This window comes from Rattus norvegicus, chromosome 10 (assembly GCF_021556685.1).
Source record: "Rattus norvegicus strain SHRSP/BbbUtx chromosome 10, alternate assembly SHRSP_T2T, whole genome shotgun sequence".
In the NCBI taxonomy this organism is placed as follows: Eukaryota; Metazoa; Chordata; class Mammalia; order Rodentia; family Muridae; genus Rattus; species Rattus norvegicus.
Genome location: NC_141543.1, coordinates 108391260 through 108410254, shown reverse-complemented (window position 1 = coordinate 108410254; position 18995 = coordinate 108391260). Strand labels below are relative to the sequence as shown.

Here is an 18995-nt window from a genome sequence, read left to right as displayed (position 1 = left end):
TTGAATGTTAACAGCCTTAGAAGTATAAAATGCAAGATACTGAGCCCCTTCCCTCGGTATGAAAATGTGGGTTGGACTCTGCTTTTTAGTGGCATAGCAGTACCAACTTTAACGATTGGGAACAGAGACCAAGTCCTTTTCAATGTTTAATTTTGTTGAAGTTAAATGTTGGCCGTAGGCATGACATCACAGCATTAAGACTTGCACCCGCTGAGTTTTCTCAAGATAATTCATCTTTATGCCATGTTATTTAGACATTGTCCCAGAATAGCTTGAGGTATAATTCATTCAGGAACTATCCTTTGCAAAGGAGATGATCAGCATTTCAATAGTATGTCTTCCTGGAAGGGTAGACTCTGCTATATCTTCCTTGTCTGCATCAAAAGACTCCAGAGGAATGTGCACACACCTCATATCCCACTTGTAGAGCAAGCCTTCCAGTGACCAGTCAGCACTGAAAAGAAATAAACCATGATTTTAGGCCTGTTTTTTAATGTATTTCTTTTATTAGGAAAGCAGCTAGTAAATTGTCCTTACCTTCTGACCTGGTATGTAGACCAGAATTGAACTTTGGGATTCTTCTGCATCAGAAAGTATACTGTGGCTAAAATGCTTTCAAAGTCTGAGGGGAGTGGTGGAGTTAAGTTAGTTTTATAAGATACATCTGGCCAAGTTTGCTATAAATTAGACTTACCTTCTGGTTCAAAGAAAACATCAGATCCAAGAATGATGTCTTGTGGTGGCAATGACAAAGTGTCCTTTGATATGTGGCCCCACGTCAGTCCTACAATTTGCACCTGTGGCAGGTTATTCATCTGGCAACTTTGCCAACAAATATCCAGACAATGAGGAAGCTCTGGGCTGTCAGATAGTGTTACTTTAGCACCACATTTGGCAGCCAAAATTCCTGGAAGGCTCACTCCAGCTCCAATCTAAATGAAGATGGTATTTAAGAAGAATTTAGCTTTCCCCCTCCAATGAGAGTTTGCATATTCTAGTCTGGCCTTGAACATCTGCCTGTTGCATCTCAAGGCTGGGACTAAAGGCAATTACAGATCTAAAATTCAGGCTTAGGAGTTAATGGCTAGGGTCGGGGATTTAGCTCAGTGGTAGAGCGCTTGCCTTGCAAGCGCAAGGCCCTGGGTTCAATCCTCAGCTCTGGAAAAAAAACTCAACGAATAAGTTAATGGCTAACTAGTTTGTTCAAGAGTGAGTGTATGCTTGCTTGAAGTGTTGAAGGCAGTTTTAATTTGTACTACAGATAGTCTCATTAGTAGGATCTAGAATAGAAGCACCTGACAGCATGTAGTACCAGAAAAGGTGACTTAGCCAGTTAGGCTACTAATTGGTATTCCCTTTACAGCTAAAATCTCCAGACTGTCAAATCACTTTTTAAAAGTAATTAAGAGGGGTTGGGGATTTAGCTCCGAAAAAAAAAGCACTCTACCAACTAAAAGTAAGAACATGAATGCTTTTCCCAGTTCAGAAATCCAAACTTTGCCAAACTAACCAAGTTTAAATACAGACTGTCTAGGCAGAGGGAATATGATCCCAACATTTTAGTAACTGGTTACCTCTAAGACAGCTTTGCCTGGCAGAACTCTTCTGTGAAACCACAGGTATTGGGCCAGGACTACAGCACAGGGCCAAACATACATCCCATACTGGACATGCAGGACCTGGAATGAGAAAGTTAATCATTGACATCCACCATGATGGTGCTCTCCAATCTACCACCTGCAGATCTGAAACTAATACTCTTAGTCCAATGTAGCCCAGGCTGGCCTCATCCTGCTAAAGTCTCCTGAGTGCTAGAATTATAGGCATATACCACACCTACGTTGAACCCAGGCATTGTGTATGGGTTTTGTATATGTACTACTTGAATGCCCGGTGACTCTGAGCCCAGGTCTCTGCAAGAGCAGCAAATGTTCTTAATACTAAGCCATCTCTTCTGCCCCTCCACAAGTATTTAATAAAATGAGATTCAGGGACAGGACAACTTTTAGGACTAGAATGTACACCGTACATATTACATACTGGACGATGATGTGCAAACGAGGGTATCTGGTTGGTAATAAAGGATACAGCAGTAAAGTAAGAGGATGTGAGGGTATAGCAGGAATAGACAGGGTGGCCTGAACAAGTGCCTCTAGTCTGAGTACAGCCCACAGGCATAGCTGAGATGAAGTCACTGTATTGCTGGGCATGTCCTGCAACTATGCAGACTGCTGGCCTCAAACTGCAGCATTCCTCTTGAATGCTGGGATTAAAGGAGGGATTGAGGGCATGTGCCACCATGCCCTGAAAGTTAATCTGTAAATTAAATAAAGCTGTGGGGGTGGTGCTGAGAAAGATGGCTCAGAGGTTAAGAGCACTGACTGCTTGTCCAAAGGTCCTGAGTTCAGATCACAGCATCCACATGGTGGCTCACAACCATCTGCAATGGGATCTGATGCCCTCTTCTGCTGTGTCTGAAGACAGCTATAGTGTACTCATATATAATAAATCTTTAAAAAAAAAAATAAAGCAGGGTATGGTAGTGCATGGCTTTAGTACACTTGAAAGGCAGAAGTGGGCAGGTCTCTGGTAGTTGTGCCAGGCCAGCCAGAACTACATAATGAAATCCTATCTCAGATAAATATCAGTGCCTAAGCATCAAACCCTGCCTGACTCAACACATACATGCCTATACCACAGTGGACTGGGCTTGAGGGAAGGCCTGGCCTGGTAGACTTTACCGTTGAGTACAATAAGGGCCCAGAGAAGGATGTTTCTAGAAGAAATGCAGATCTTTATATAAAGAAACTGGGCTTCTTTACTCATAGGGAGTATCTTTACTCCCTAGATTTGGAAGGAAATTCAAGAGTTTTTGACATGAAGACATTTGGAGGCTTCAGGAAACAAGTTCTGCTTCAGTCTCCCTCTTATGCTGTGTTGTCCCCTGTAACACGGAACTGCTCAGACAGGACAGACAGGAAGAATAAGGAGTACAAGACAAAGTAAAGAGCTCCTTATGCCTGAGTCTGCTTGGAGTCTCACCAGGTCAGGGTCAAATCTTAGTACAACAAAACTCACTGTGAAGTTTGTCTACAGAGGAGCAAAGTTCTTTACACAGAGATAGTTCAAACCAGAATGTTAAAATATCTAAGAACCAGCAGGATACATAACCACCAGCTCTTAGGAAGTGGAGGCAGGTGGAACTTTATGGGTTCAAGACCAGCCTGGTCTACAGAGCCAGTTCGAGGACAGCTACAGCCAGAGTGAGACTGTCTCAAAACCGCACAAAGAAAATCCCTCAAAACAAAACAGACAAGCTTCTCCTGAAGCTGACCCTTGAATGTAACCTCACAGCTTTTCCAGCTGTAACCTGCAACTCTGAGGATCTCACAATATTATAAACATGTACCTAGTGTAAAGTTTCCTTTGACCCTTGTAGCATATGGTTTTGGCACAATCACTGTAACCCTTCCTGCCTAGTGCACCTCACCAATCACCCTATGGTCTTATTTACTAAAAGAACAGCTTAGGATTCCTTAAACAATTTAACTTCAGATGTTACCAAGCCATCCATATGGCAGTTAAGACACTTAAGTGCAGTATTCTGACTTGTGAAGCCTGTACCTCGAGCCTTGCCTTCTGTGTCCTTTCCCTAAGCATTCGCTCCCAACTTAAATCCAGGTTATATTATTAGTATCTTCCAACTCTGCTTCACGCCGAATTGTCCTGAAATGTTTTTCTGTAGTAAACAGCCAAGAATCTCTACTCTAATGAATGGCAGAGTTACTGGGGTGGAGGAGTAGTACATCTTTAATCCCAACACTCCAAGGTAGAGGCATGCTGATCTTAAGTCCAGACTGGTCCACAGAGTGAGTTTCACAACAGCCAGAGAAGCATATAGAAACCCTGTCCCAAGACAAAACCTCTGCTTCACTTGTGTAGAAATCTCTGGAGAAAAACGTGGCTGCTACAGGTGGCAGCATAGGGTTGTACCTTCTGCTCCCCCTACTGCCAGAAACACCTACCTATGGGCCAGCTGCTAACATTACATCACAAAAAAATCCCTTGTAAAGCCCGACTATCCAGTTTTAGGGTAGCTATGAGTTCAGAGGAACAAGCCAGGGCCGATGTAGAAAACTTTATTGGGGTGCTGGAGACAGGAATCCCTGGCCTCAAAAGTTAAACCAAGTGAGAATTACGGGGTTAGGTATAAACTCAAAGGCACGACTTTTGCATAGCATGTATGAGTCTTAGGTTTGATCCCCAGCAGTGCTTAAGTCAGCATGGTGGTGCACACTTGTAACCTAAGGAAGTGGGAAACCGTGGTTCAAATTCAAAGCCTGCCTGAGCTCAAAAATAAAACAGAAAGGGAGTCGGGAATATCCCTCAGTGGTGGAGCACTTGCCTAACAGGCAGAGGGTCAATCAAGTACCCAGAGGTGTGGGTGTGGTGTGTTAGATATATTGATACATGCTTTCAAAAAGGTTCTAAGTTACCATCACAGGACAAGACTTTCCCGCTAGAACTCTTCATCGGGCTTCATACCAGACCCGCCACTAATGAACGAAGTCCAGAAGTGAGGGATGCCCCATTCCCAACGCTCCAACCAGAGGGCGCTTCCACGTGGGTGCCGATGCACGCACCTGCGGGACGCGGACCTCCAGCACGGTCGGGTCGGCTCCGGGGCCTGGCTCGTCCCGGAACCGAAAGAGCCGGGCTCCGGCCATGAGGCCGAGCTCACACGGAGGGGTGTCCAGGGACGCCGGGTTAAGGGGCGGTGCTCAGGGGCTCCAGGTCGGACGCCGTCCAAACCAAATACAGGAAGCAGGCGGCCGCAGCGGGCCCGGCCGGAAGCGGACCATAGGGAAGCGACGCGCACCCGGAAGTATTGCGTAGCCAAAGCAGGGAGGGGCAGGGCGTCAGCCACACGACCTTCCCAACATGGCGCCCAATTGGCGCGCGTGAAGGCGGACCTGGCAAGTCGCTGAGGCCAATGGCGGACCGCATGAGGCGGTGGGGCGGGGAGGACGGCTGCTGTTCGCCCAACCCGAAGCTCCGGTGGTGGCTGGGGAGTGAATTTTCTGGAAGGCGACTTTAAAGGCGCCGGGCCGGAGCGAAGGGCGTTTCGGTGCCGCGCCAGCTGGGGAGGGCGCACTTGGTGGCAGGAAGCGAGTCGCGTCGAGGTCGTGGCGGAACCGGACGACTACCCGCTCACGATGAACCACAAGAGCAAGAAGCGCATCCGCGAGGCCAAGCGGAGTGCGCGGCCCGAGCTCAAGGACTCGCTTGACTGGACGCGACACAATTACTATGAGAGCTACCCGCTGAGCCCTGCGGCCGTGCCGGTGAGCGGGGCGCGGGACCCCACTCAGCGGCTCTCCGCCTTCGGTGCCCGCTATCCGAGGGCCGCTTGTCCCCGACCGGGCCCCGCAGCCGGGCTGTCAAAACTCGCTCATTCGTGGGAGCTTCGAGCCCCTCCCTCCCTTGAAGGGGTGGCTCCGGGTGCGACGTGCTCACTCTCACGCACGTGGGCCTCGCTCCCTCCCCCTGGAGGAGCAAAGGCACGTTCATTGCTAATGTGTGTCATTGCTAATGTGTGTCTTTGCTAATTGGCCCCGTGGGACACCTTTATCCGCCACTGGACTTCTTCCAGGGTCTTAACCGGACAGGTCTTTTGTTGTTCCCCCAGGATAACGTGGAGAGAGCTGATGCTTTGCAGCTGTCGGTGAAAGAATTTGTAGAGCGGTATGAAAGACCTTACAAGCCCGTGGTTCTGCTGAATGCACAAGAGGGCTGGTCCGCACAGGAGAAATGGACTCTGGAGCGTCTCAAAAGGAAATACCGGAACCAGAAGTTCAAATGCGGTGAGGATAATGACGGCTACTCGGTGAAGATGAAAATGAAATATTACATCGAGTACATGGAGAGCACCCGCGATGACAGTCCCCTTTACATCTTTGATAGCAGCTATGGTGAACACCCCAAAAGAAGGAAACTTTTGGAAGACTATAAGGTGCCCAAGTTTTTCACAGATGATCTTTTCCAATATGCGGGGGAGAAGCGCAGACCCCCTTACAGGTAAAGTATTTCATGTCAAGTGTTCAAAAATCTTCCAACAGTGACAGGCAGTGGTAGCATAGCACACACCTTTAATCCCAGCACTTGGGAGGCTGAGACAGGCAAATCTCTGTGAGGCCAGCCTAGGCTACAGAAAAGCAAGGAAAGCAAGGGCTTACACAAAGAAACCCTGTCTCAGGGGGAAAAAAAAATCACAAATCTGAAAACCTTCCAGAGTGTAAGGTCAGCAGAACTCTGTCTAACCTTGTAAAAGCCGTGAGGGTCTTCCCTACATGTTGACTTGTTTATGGTCCTGCTTGAGAAGATGGGGTTCCGTTGGTATGTGTACTGGAGGGTTCTTCCAGACATCTGGATTCCTCAAATTCACTCTTCAGGCCATCTAGCTTTTTTTTTTAACTTCATGCATGCATATGTGCCAGTGTGTGCGGGCTGCCTGAGGTCAGAAGAGAGGGTCAGATTCTCCGGAGCTGAAATTAGGGAGAGTTGTGAGCCATTGGGCCCCATGTGGGGTGCTAAGAATTGAACCATGGTGCTTTTGAGAATTCAGTGCTCCTAACCTGAGCCATCTCTCCAGCCCAGCCCCAGGACATTTTAGTGTAATCACTGATTATTAAGGAAGTTTTACTCACATTTATACAAGTGTGACTTCTTGTCCTGTAATTCACTAGTTACCAGGCTGACCTTAAACTCACAGATATTCGTCTGCCCCTGCCTTCTAAGTGCTGGGCATTAAAGATGTTCAATATTACGCCTGGCTTGGTTTGCGTTTTTTTTTGAGATAGGGGTCTCTGTGTAGCCCTGGTAGGCTTTGAATTGACATCTACCTGCTCTCCAGAGTGTTGGGATTAAAAGCTTGGCCCACCACACCCAGCAAATGGATCAAAGTCCAGCTATAACTTGCTTTAGTGGATTTTATTTTTTCTGTCAGACATCAGTTCATATACTGTCCACTCAGTGTGGTATATCAGAATGTAGAGTCTCTGAGGACATGTGTGACGGTGTATTATAGAGGCTTTTGTATCACACACATTTCACATTACCTTTCATGTCTTCATGTCTGCACCCTGTAGGTGGTTTGTGATGGGGCCACCACGTTCTGGAACTGGGATTCACATTGACCCTCTGGGGACCAGTGCCTGGAATGCCTTAGTTCAGGGTCACAAGCGGTGGTGCCTGTTCCCAACAAACACACCCCGAGAACTCATCAAGGTGACCCGAGAAGAAGGAGGAAACCAACAGGATGAAGCAATTACCTGGTTTAATGTCATTTATCCCCGGACACAGCTTCCAACCTGGCCACCCGAATTCAAACCCCTGGAGATATTGCAGAAACCAGGAGAAACTGTCTTTGTACCAGGTATAGATGAGCTAGAATAAGCTACGTTCTTGCGAGCTCCAGCCGTGTTGGAGTTGTACTGTATTGTCCTTTTGGAGTAGAATAAGAATGAGACAGAAAGGTCCGTTCTATCTGCTGGGTGTGCGCGCGCGCGCGCGGACACACACACACACACACACACACACACACACACGCGGACACACACACACACACACACACACACACACACACACACACACACACACACCCCCCATGACGATAGAGTTAGAGTCTCAAATCCAAAGGGAGAGAGAGAACCTTCACGTCCCAGTGCCTGTGTCTGAGTAGTAGTCCGGGTTCTGCCTGCTCTCCCTGGCTTTTTGCTGAAGTGAGTGCAGAGCTGGATGAATGCAGTTTCCATCAGTTAAAGGCCAGGGGTCCTCTGAGAAGTTTGCTTTTACAGTGTTGGCCCCAGCTAGCGTACCAGGAGGCACTCAGTCTGCTGCACTCCTCAGCTCTGCCTCAGGGTCTGTAAACAGTGGAGAGAGTACAGGCCCCTGAGCTAGACCCCAGGGTGTCTGTGGGGCTGGTCCTCACTGAGTTCTTCATTTGTTGGATTTCAGGGGGCTGGTGGCACGTCGTCCTCAATCTTGACACCACCATTGCCATCACCCAGAACTTTGCCAGCAGCACCAACTTCCCTGTTGTGTGGCACAAGACGGTAAGAGGGCGGCCAAAGTTATCCAGGAAGTGGTATAGGTGAGAAGCTTTCTATTCCCTTCACTTTGTCCCAGTTCTTTCCCCAGACGTGAAAAGGGAGGAGCTCCCTGCTGCAACGCTGTGCGTGGGGACGGCTGGGGCTTGTAGCCTTGTGGGTAGAGGGCCGAGGTCAGGGCTAGTCAGTCGGCAGGGCGTCTGCTGGCCTCAGGTGGCAGGCTGCGGCTGGCTCTGCATGGTTGGTCAACATCACAGTGAAGACATGGTCACAATTGGGATTGTTTCTTAATTTGGTTTCCCTGCTCTGTTTTCTCCTTTTTTCTTATTCTTTTTATTCTTTTTTGTTTGTTTGTTATTTTTTAAAAATAAAAACTAGCACCAGCCAAAACAACAACAAAAGTCTTGGTTGAGGTTTTCCTTTTCCCTGGAAACATTCATTTGAACTTGCTACCTTCAGTTCTTGTGAGGCAACTGCCCTGGAGACTTAGCTCCTCTGTTTATCCACAGAACAGATACAGCACGGGCAGCGGCAGTGCAAGCCACCCCCAGCCACCCCGTGCCACTGTGTCCCAACCCTGACCTGGAGGGACCAGCTCTCGGGGTAAGAGAGGGATTCTGGCTTGCTCAGTGCTCTGCCTCCCTGCTGAGAGGCCAGCAAGGGTGGTGGCTGCTGTTCCCCTGGACTCTGGGGCATGAGGCCTACTTACTCTGTCCTGTAGACCACTGTGTGCCGCAGTGAGGCCACTCCAAGGCCTCAGCACACGGCAGGTCTTTTGTTGCTGGTCAAAGTGGATGCCAGGTTAGGTTGCTGCTGGGGGGGGCTACTGCTCTTAGCTCGGTTTCTCTTCCGAGTGAGGGGGTGGTCTCTCGTGTGACCTCTTATTTCTTATGAACCTAATTGTTTCTGCTCTTACTAGTATACTCTAACCAGCTCCCACCCCCCTCACTAGCACCACGCTTTGGGAAGGAAAGGCTTTTAAAAAAGGAAAATGAGCCAGAAAAGGTTTAGGGAGAAAGTAGGAAAGGAGCTGTTTCTCTCAGGGGAATCTTAAGGACCCCTCCCTCAAGAAACCCCGCCTCCAGAGGTTCGTGGCTGGTGCTCACGCAGGTGTGTGGCTCTAGAAGGTTGTTTTCCTTCAGCGAATGTGGGCAGCCTGTGTGGCCTGTCGCCTGGAGCCAATCCAGCCAAAGCACTAGGCATGGCCAGGTGCTGTAGCAGTGGAGGCCTCTACTTTGAGTCTGTGTCATTGTGAGCGGGGGTTGCCACCAGCTGTCACAGCCCTGAGAACAATACCTTTTGCCCTTCAGGATCTTGAAGCAGGAGCACCCTGAGCTGGCAGTGCTTGCCGACGCTGTTGACCTCCAAGAGTCCACAGGCATCGCCTCTGACAGCTCCAGTGACTCTTCTAGCTCCTCCAGCTCCAGCTCGTCGGACTCAGACTCGGAGGTGAGGCCCTCAGCTGCCCAGGCTCCCTCAGTCAGGCAGTGGGTCTCAGTTTCCTCATTCGGGACAGGTGCTGTCGTCCCCATGATAGCACCAGTTTACAGCGTCTCACACGTGTGAGCTCAGCTCCTGCAGAGGTGCCTGGGTGTGTGAAGGTTTGTGAAATGGTGGCCTTGTGATCCCAGGGAGCACAGTGTCAGGATTTAGACTATTCTGACCATCTCAAAGCCCTTGTTACACGTAAGTCTAGAAACAGGATACCCAGTGATCTGCTTCAGTTTAACACCAGCTCAAAGTGAGAAGGTCGTCTGCCCTGACAGGATTGCTGCTGGTGTCACCCTGCTAATGTGTCTGGCCTAGAAAGGCCCTGTGCTCCATGTTCGACAATTCAGAAAAAAAGGGAAAAAGGGAAGACGTTTTGTCCATGTGGAATTCTTGTTTTGTGGTTTCAGTTTTGGGGCTTTTTTGATTATTTTTTGTTTTTGCTTCTCAAAACAGGGTTTCTCTGTGTAGCCCTGGCTTTCCTGGAACCCAGTCTGTAAATCAGGCTGGACTCAAATGCTGGATTAAAGGCATGAAATACCGTGTCTGGCTTTCTTTTTCCTTTTTTTTCTTTTTTTTTTTTTTGAGTCAGAGTCTCTCTGGCTGTCTTGGAACTCATTCTGGAGGCTAAGCTGGCCTTGGAGAAACAGACATTCACCTGAATCTGCTTCCCAGGTGCTGGGATTAAAGGTTTTTTGGTTTTGGTTTGTTTCTGAGAGAGTCTCTCACTCCGGCTGTGGCTATCCTGGAACTCATTCTGTAAACCAGGCTGCTCTTGAACCCACAGAGATCTGCCTGCCACTGCTTCCTGAGTGCCCAGATAAAAGGCTGCTCCACCAAGAGAAGTGCTCTTGGCTACTGAGCTCTCTCTCCAGCACCTACAGCTTCTGATGTTCCATTGGCTTATGTGTGTGCTTGTCATCTAGGTATTTACCGTAGTACACATGTGGAGGCAGAAAATGGCTTGAGGGAGTTGGTTCTCCTATGGAGTGAGCCCCAGGGGTTGAACTGAGGTCATGAAGCTTAGTGTCAAGCCTTATCCATTGAGCTGTCTCCCTGGCCCTGAATTGTTTTTCCTCCCTGTGTCCAGTGTGAATCTGGGTCAGAAGGTGATGGGACAACACATCGCAGGAAGAAGAGGAGAACTTGCAGCATGGTGGGAAATGGGGACACTACCTCACAGGATGACTGCGTGAGCAAAGAGCGCAGTTCCTCCAGGTGACCACATGTGGCCGCTGTCTGTGCAAGGCTGTGCTTGCAGCAAGGCTTAGGAGGGCTGACACCCAGAGAACAAGGACACTGAGATGGGAGTTGGTAGCATTTGGTACAGTGGCTTTTCTCCATGGTCATATCTTAGGGGCAAAGGTGTGTGGATGGTGCCAACGAAACCCTTTACCTATTTAATAAAGACGAATACATTTTATATTGTGGACAGCTTCCTTTGGGCATACTGTAGTCCCCTGTGCTCCTTTCTTGTGGGGTGTGTGGGTGTGTGTGTGTGTGTGTGTGTGTGTGGGTGTGTGTGGAGTTAGGGGTGCCTGCTGGTGTGTATCCTGTTGCGGGGTGACTAGAACAGTAGGGGAATTATTGGAGCAGTCGTCTCTGAAGGCTAAACAGACTTCCTGTATAATATCTTAATCATTTCTCTAGACTTGTTTTCTGTTTCTCTTTTTAAACAAGATTGGTTCTAAGTAAGTCAGGTGTGGGTGGTGGGTGTAAGTGTTCAATCCCAGCATGCTGAAGGCAGGGGCCAACCTGGTCTACAGAGTTTAGGGCAGCCAGGGCTACACAGAAGAACCCTGTCCCAAAAGAGACCGAGAGAGATTGGATTTAAGCTAACTCCAAAACCAAAAACCATTTGCATCTGCTCCTGTGTGGCTAGTGACAGGCCATGGTGGAAGGTGGATTGACCCTGGCTGGTGTTGGGCCTGCGGCACTCTGAAGTGCTCGAGCACCACAGCTGAGGGGCAGCCCTTTGCCTGCCTTGTCCTTGAGCAGTTGGGAACGCACAACGAAAGTCCGGGATCCTGGGTTTTTTCTTCTACATTCTCTGATGTGACTGGAATTGAGTGGGGAGAATCCTGTTTTCTTCTCAGTTGAATCTATGGGGCTGGTTGTCCTTTCCACTGGCGTTTTCACATATGCTCTGTGACTCATGTCACACATCCCCATCTGTGCTTGGGAAGTGACTGTAGGCTGTAATGTGAGATCTGAGGTTTTGCCCATTTGAGGTGGGGACAGTTGAGATAGTATCTGATTGATTACATAATCATGCTGGCTTTGAACTCAGGATCCTCCTGCTTCAACCTCTTCAGTGCTAGGACCATGCATTACCAAGTTGCTTGCCATTTCATTTTCCAGACAGGGTTTCTCTCTGTTGCTAGCCCTGGCTGTCCTAGAACTTTTGTTTGTAGACCAGGCTGCCCTTGAACTTGGAGATGTGCCTGCCTCTGCCTCCTGAGTGCTGGGACTAAAGGCGTGCGCCACCTTGCCTGATGGGGTTCTGTTTTCTTGTTGCCGGCTAGCTTTAGCCCAGTTCTGTGTCTACCAGCCAGTCAGACAGTTGTTCTTTTCCTCAGCGGATTAGGAACCTCTGTGGAGGGAGACTGTGTTCATCCCTGAGCCAGTAGACTCCCAGGGGGTTTCCCGTGTAAACTTTTGGTTGTCACCCACCTCAGTTCTCAGTCTTCTGCTCCTATCTGCCTGCTAGCCTGTCTTTGGCTGTGGATCTTCCTTCCCTGACACAAGCGCCTTTCTCTGGGCAGATGCTGGTCTGTCTTCCCGCTCGCTCCCAGGAATGTGTGAGCTCAGCTAGCACAGAGCCATGCTGGCACTAAGACGGTGGGTCAGAAGGCTTCGTACTGTTGTGTTTGAGCATGCTGTAACTCAAATGCTACTCAGGGCAGTGATCCTACTGTGGACCCTGCGCCATTGCTGACAATTCTGTGCTGTATTAGAATTGTTCTGAGCAGGGGAGGCTGAAGTCTCAGTGTGGTATATTCTGGGGAACAGTAGAAGACATGCTTGGGCCTCAGGGCAGGTAGATGTTTGTGGAGTTGTCATCTCAGAACTGGAGTTGTAAATAGGCCAGGTTCTGATGGGTGGGTTCCCACAGGTGCTAATGAGTAAGGAATGCTCTGTCTACTCCACAGGGAACTTCTTGATCTGTGTCCCCCATATATGTCATCAGGATGCATCAGCAATAGCTAGTACATGTAGGAGAAGAAATCCTGGGGTGGGACTGGGATGTTTCAGGATCTATGGGTCCTTCTGAATAGCTGTGGTAGAACTGGGTATCTCAGGATGTTTGATCTCACTGTGCCATTTACTGAAAAACCCTGTTTCCAGTTGTGTGGCTCAGTCCTTAGCACACACCTTTAATTCCAAATAATGAAAGTAAAGTTAGTTCGTAGAAGGAAGCACCCATGTGTGAAAGTGATGTCTAATTGAGTGGCAGACAAAGTGACGAATCAGAGAAAGATTTGACAGAATAGAATGTGCCCAACTCTGACAGGAAGAGAGAGGGAAGGGAAACTACTTGACAAGAAGAAAAAGACAAAGGAGGCAGTTTTCCTAAGACTGTTGTACAAAGACAGGCTGCAGAGAGAACAAGCTAGGAACAGGTGAAGACAGAATGAGCCAGGGAATGAGAAGGAGCCAGAAGGTTAGAACAGATCGCCAGAGTTAGTTTGAGGTCAAGCAAAGCAGAAAGTTGGAGACCAAGAGAGAAGCCAGACTGAATCAGTCAGCTTGGAGAGGAGTCCAAGCCAGAATTAGCTGGGTTGACCAGCCATCCAGAGTTCAGAAAGGACAAGAAAGGGTGAGTGTAGTCAGCAGTCAGTCTCAGAGGCTGAAAATATTCTAGGCTTAATTACATTGTATGGATGCCAGAAGCTTTGAGGCCTAGGTTAGCCAAATGAGGCAGTGAGCCTCCGAGACAATTCCTACAGGACAAGAAAAATACAGCTGGGGTTGGCCTTTACACACCTGCTTGCCTTACTGTGTCCTATAGCCAAGGATATGTAGATGAGTGGAGGGGATTGTCCCAAGTGAGACTGTGACCTATGGAGCTTCTGTAGATGCACTGGAACTGCGGTATTGCCCGTCAGAGCACCCCAAGACACAGGAACTTCGGGTTGCTGTGTTATGTGCGTACCTGAGTGGGAAGATGTGTGACCTTCTGCAGAGGTGGTGTCTGGTGAGCTGAACTATACTCTAAACAGCATAGCCTTCTGGTCCAGTGGGTTGGGAAACCCTGAATTTCCATCCTTAGTTATGTCCAGGTGATTTTCTATCTGAAAAGCACTTTTGTCTTCAGGAAGCTGTTCAGGTGTTACTGCTGGAATACTTCACTCACTCTTTCTAACTGCTCCTCTCCCAACCTGTTAGAATGAGAAGACCGTGAGATGGCTCTGCAGGAAATAACAGTATCTCCAAGACAGCTTCGTAGAGCTGCCATGATAGAATAAGAACTGATTTCCTTAAGTTGTCTCCTAATGTACACACACACACACACACACACAAAATACTCATGCACATAAATCTTTTTTCCCCCTGAGACTGAGTTTCTTTAGCCCAGGCTGTCCTAGAACTCATTTTGTAAACTAGGCTGGTCTCAAACTTAGAGATCTTCCTGACTCTTCCTCTACCCCTTTCCCCCAAATGCTGGTATTAGGGGCCTGTGCCACCCACCACAACTTAAAAAACTTAAAAAAAAAAAAAAGCTGGCCAGGTGGCACCCCTTTAATTATTACAACATTAGGAGGCAGAGGCAGGTGGATCTCTGAGTGAAGGCCAGCCTGGCCTACACAGTGAATCCTAGTCTTCCAAGGAACATAGTAGAGCTTGTCTGGAAAAACGACAAAAGAGCCTAAAGTAATAGTGTTTCTCAAAAAAAATCTAATAAAACAAGAAACTGAGCAAGGCAGTGTGCTGGTAGTAGGGCAGCTGTGTCAAGCTGACGAGGGAGGATCACCTCAAGACTATCCTGGGGGTTGGGGATTTAGCTCAGTGGTAGAGCGCTTGCCTAGCAAGCGCAAGGCCCTGGGTTCGGTCCCCAGCTCCGAAAAAAAAAAAAAAAAGAAAAAGAAAAAAGAGAAGAAAAAAAAAAAAAAGACTATCCTGGACCACAGGGCAAGGGAAGTTAGGCAAAGGGGTCAGGAGTTCAAGGCCAGCCTCAGCCACATACCAAGTTCAGGCCCAGCCTTGGCAGACTGAGATCCTGTTTCAAAACAAAACTTGAAAATAAAATGAACAGCCAAAGGAGAGATCTCCGCTACCGGGGTCTGATGAGATACAATATCAGTGGCTGAGGTACAGAGGTCTCATGGCAAAATCAGCTGCCAGAAGTGCCTCCCAGTCACCAAACGCCACCAGGAATGGAGCACTGGGCCAGAGGTTCTGTGTCCCTGTCTCCGCTTACTGACCTGATGTACACCGCAAATACTCCACTGTGCGAGGAGAGGAGAGGTTAGGTAGGGGGCGGAAGTTAGGCAGAGGGGCGGAGGAGTGGCCAAGTGCTCAGGACAAGGAGGTGGGGCCTCCCACCCGTTCCCTTTCTCTTGGCGTGAGCTAGGTGAGCATCAGAGAATTCAACAGCACCAGACTGCTGCTAAGCCACTGTTGTGCTTAAACCAAAGAGCTGGGTTCTGGGCAAAGGGAGACCCGGCTGATGAGAAAGAACAGAAAGTCAGAGCACAGTTCTTCAGTCTGGTGAATCTCACACTGCACAGATACCCAGGGACCTAGGGTCACATCTTGGCAGAGAAAGCTACGGAGCAGGAGCACCATTCCTGTCTTTATGTGATTGCAGGTGCCCAGTTCCTAGATATTCAAGCCTTGAGTACCTGCGGGTACATCTGACACAGGCCCTGTCCCGCTGTGTGGCACTCAGTGGGCAGCAGCCGCTGCTATTCACAAGCTAGTGGAGTAGGAGGCTTGAACGAGTGCATCTCAAGCCAGGAGTCAAGTGCAGCTCTCAGCAAATGTAAGTGTCAGACCCCAGGACAGAACAGGAGCAGCATCCTAGCCATTGCTTGAGTGAGCATGTGGCATCTGGAGAGCAGCTGAAGTGCTGTAGCTAAAGATGGGGGCAGTTGCTTGTGCCAGCGCCTTCCACAGAGGCTTTGAGCTTTAGGCAAGAGGAGGATGGAGCTAGAAATTCTACGTAGGAGGCAGGTGTGAGGATGCAACTGTAGGTCCTTAGCTTGTGTGTGGTACGGCATTGCCACAGAAGAGTGTGTGTGTGTGTGTGTGTGTGTGTGTGTGTGTGTGTGTGTCCCCATGACCCGCAGCTATGTCTCATTGTTTAGTTCAAGAACTGGAACCATTAATTCCCCAGGAATCTCCCCAGGGAGAACCTGCCCAAGCCTGCTGTCTCCATGGTAACTGGATGCCTCCTAGGAACCAGACTGCCCCAAGCTCTTATCAAGTGGCCCTCTCACAGTGGGCTCTGCTCTGGTGTTTTAACTCGTGTAAAACTTGTTTGTCGTTTTGAATAAAGCAAGTGGATTTGGGATTGTGTCTTTGCAGTGTTTTCCTCCTGTGTCTTCTCATCCTTTCTAATTCTGAGGCCAAGGTCATTAGGATGCACTCTGTTAGCAAAACTGACTATATGTTTTGTTTCAGTGTTTGAGACAAGGTCTTTTTCTGTAGCCCTGGCTGTCCTGAAACCTACTATGTAGACTAGACTGACTTGGAACTCACAGAGATCTGCCTTTGCCTGCCTCCTGAAAGCTGGGCTTAAAGGCCTGTACCACTATGCCAAACCTGGTTGATAGCTAGGACTACCTGTCTCAAAACACTTTGAAATACATTTTATACTTTTTTTTTTTTTGAAACAGGATGGCCTCCAACTTTGGACCCTCCTACCTCAGCCACAAAATTTTTAGTGTGCTGGGCTAGAAGCGCACTAAAAATAAACGGGGCTAGGGAGCTGGAGACATGGCTCATTGGTTAAGAGCACTTTTGCAGAGGAACGGGGGTTTAGTTCCTAGCACCCACATGATAGCTCACAGCTTGAACCTCAGTGTAGGGCACGTGGAACTGTGTCATCAGACAAACACTGGGAAGGTTGAGGGGATACCAAAACCCCAGTAAGAGTTTCATCTATTCCTGACCCCATTCCTGTCCTGGCACACGTGACCGCAACACCCCACATGAGCATCGTGACCACTAGTCCCATAGCATAGAGTTCTCCATGCTAATGAGGTATCTAGATGGGCCCGAGGGTTTAGCCAATGAGCTTCCTTTCCCTGACCGTCCTCCCTGCAGAAGGTATTTAAGCCCTGGTCCACCCTGAGCGAGTTGTATGCACCCATTTTCCACAATGAACAGTGAATAAACAGCTTGGACAAGCAAGGACTGTCTCTCATCAAGAAGCGCCTAGAAGGAAGCCTTCAGGTAGAGCCACACCACCCAAATAGCCCCTGAGCTAAGCGATTCCCCACCCCAACTAGCTCCCCTCGCCGCCCCCAGCTGGTCACTGGCTGTAGTAGTACCCGATTATTTAAATTGATCCCCGCTGCGGCTTGTCCCTCACTCTCCTTCCCACTGTCCTGGGTTCCCGAATGAAAAACACGAAGACCATTTCCTGACTTCCACATGGCTAATCCACCTCCCTCCGATAATCTCAAATTATTACTTACTAAATCCTATATTCCATCTCGGCTGCCCTGGACCCAGACGTGCAGCACTCTTAGGCCATTCTCCCCCAGCTCCTATTTGGCGGCTATGCTCTCTGTCCCATGTAACCCCCTCCTCTTGGTGTCCGGGAGTTTGGGAACCCCCTGGCCACGGGTCCTCGCGGTCCCCTAGTTCCGGCCCCCAAGTTCCTGGCTCCACGAGATCCCCAGAGGTTTCTGAACGCCGCTGGGGAGTTTGGAAACCCCTGCCTCTTTGGTTCCAGCCTGCGTCATTTCTCACCCGGCTGGGCCCCCCATCTTAGGCTGTGTTCAGCCACCCCTGCACTCTGATGGCGGCAAGGATGGAATGTAGCCTAGTGCCGGTCTGCCCAAGCAGAGTCACACACCCAGCAGCAAGACGGAACAGAACGCAGAACCGTACCTCAACCCCAGTTCTAGGGAACCCAGTACCCTCTTCTGGCCCTCATGGGCACCAGGATTGCATGTGTTGCACAGACATACATGAAAGCAAAACACTCAAAAGCAAATAAACAGAACCGGGAGGATCAGGAGCGTGTGGTAGCTCACATCTGAATCCCTCTGGAAGGGATCAGTCAGTGTCTTAGGCTAAAATAAGGCTCATATACCTTGCCCGTCCTGTAGCGGTCAGAAGCCAGGAGCCTAGGGGCCAAACCCTTTTGTATAGTGATGGGTCCCGTGTGGTGTGCGCCCCCCCCCCCCAGTCAACTACCGATTAGAGGAGACACATACCGCGCAAGCCCAGAGGCTATAGTTACAGGATTTGAGTTCTCCCGCTGTTGGGAATGCTCCTGTCACGGGCTGGAGCTCACCTCTGGGATGGCGCTATTTCTTCCAGGTAAAATAATCACTCTGCCTGGCAGGATGTAGTTCAATGGTAGAAGACTCACCATTGTATGTCTAAGTATGTCGGTGTGATTAGGGTTCCTTCCCCTCTATCACAGGCCTGCAGCAAAACAACTCTGGTCTAGCATCTTAAAGAAAGCTGGAAGCCCGTTTTGTTTCATGAGCTGAGACTGCTCAGCCTGGTCTACCCGGCTTTTCCAAATAGGATTACAGATGTGCGCCACCATCCCAGGCTCAGAAAGCCCAACCCCTTTCTCTTCTTTCCAGACATGTTGCTCGGGCTAGACCGGGCCTGGCTGTGTAACCTGGACAGACTTTGATCTAATCCTGCCTCGGCTTCCTGAGCGCTGGGGTTACAGGCACACATGAACAGGTCCAGTGGACTTTTTTTTTTTTTTTTTTTTTTTTTGTCCTTTGTTTCTGACAAACTTTGCCTTGTATTTTATTCAAAAAAACTAAAAGGTGGGTGGGGGTGTGCTAGGGAAATAACACAGTTGGTACAGTGTGTTTTTTACACTTTAAACAATAGAGCTGGGGCTGGAGAGATGGCCTGGCGGTTAAGAGCACTGATTGCTCTTCCAGAGGTCCTGAGTTCAAATCCCAGCAACCGCATGGTGGCTCACAACCATCTGTAATGGGATCTGATGCCCTCTGCAGGTGTGCCTGAAGACAGCGACAGTGGACTCATACATACATAAATCTTAAAAAAACAAAAACAAAAACAATAGAGCCTTGGGAAAGATATGAAAAACAAAATCAGCCTTCTTTTCACCTTATTCCATCCTTTTGCTGGAGCCGGGGATGAGAAGAAACCACCATCACAGCGGTGAGCTCCAGACAGCATGAGGAAGAGCTCAGTCTTATACCCAGAGCCTCTGGGCTTAAGGGGGAT

General features: G+C 49.0%; 2 protein-coding genes across 8 annotated transcripts; one reads left to right on the top strand and one right to left on the bottom strand.

Annotated features, from left to right (window-relative positions):
* Positions 1 to 133: 133 nt before the first annotated feature.
* Mettl23 (methyltransferase 23, arginine) lies at positions 134 to 4862 on the bottom strand. 2 transcript variants are annotated; one of them, XM_087571052.1, is made up of 5 exons: positions 4497 to 4862; positions 1575 to 1679; positions 695 to 932; positions 538 to 622; positions 134 to 454 (listed from the first exon to the last, which is right to left on the bottom strand). In XM_087571052.1, exons 1-5 carry the CDS (start codon positions 4497 to 4499, stop codon positions 289 to 291), a joined length of 597 nt encoding a protein of 198 aa, XP_087427178.1. In that variant the 5' UTR covers positions 4500 to 4862; the 3' UTR covers positions 134 to 288.
* Positions 4863 to 4929: 67 nt separating this feature from the next.
* Jmjd6 (jumonji domain containing 6, arginine demethylase and lysine hydroxylase) lies at positions 4930 to 11019 on the top strand. Of its 6 annotated transcripts, none has more exons than XR_015630830.1 (7): positions 5123 to 5345; positions 5690 to 6078; positions 7149 to 7435; positions 8017 to 8114; positions 8618 to 8711; positions 9419 to 9557; positions 10687 to 11019. XR_015630830.1 is itself a non-coding variant. In XM_087573301.1 (7 exons), the coding sequence occupies exons 1-7, from the start codon at positions 5217 to 5219 to the stop codon at positions 10816 to 10818; spliced, it is 1263 nt and encodes a 420-aa protein (XP_087429427.1). In that variant the 5' UTR covers positions 5123 to 5216; the 3' UTR covers positions 10819 to 11019. The 6 variants fall into 6 exon arrangements, 2 of the variants coding, with proteins under 2 accessions (NP_001012143.2, XP_087429427.1); XR_015630829.1 differs by having other exon boundaries at positions 8017 to 8152; positions 8623 to 8711; XR_015630828.1 differs by having other exon boundaries at positions 8017 to 8152.
* Positions 11020 to 18995: the final 7976 nt, after the last annotated feature.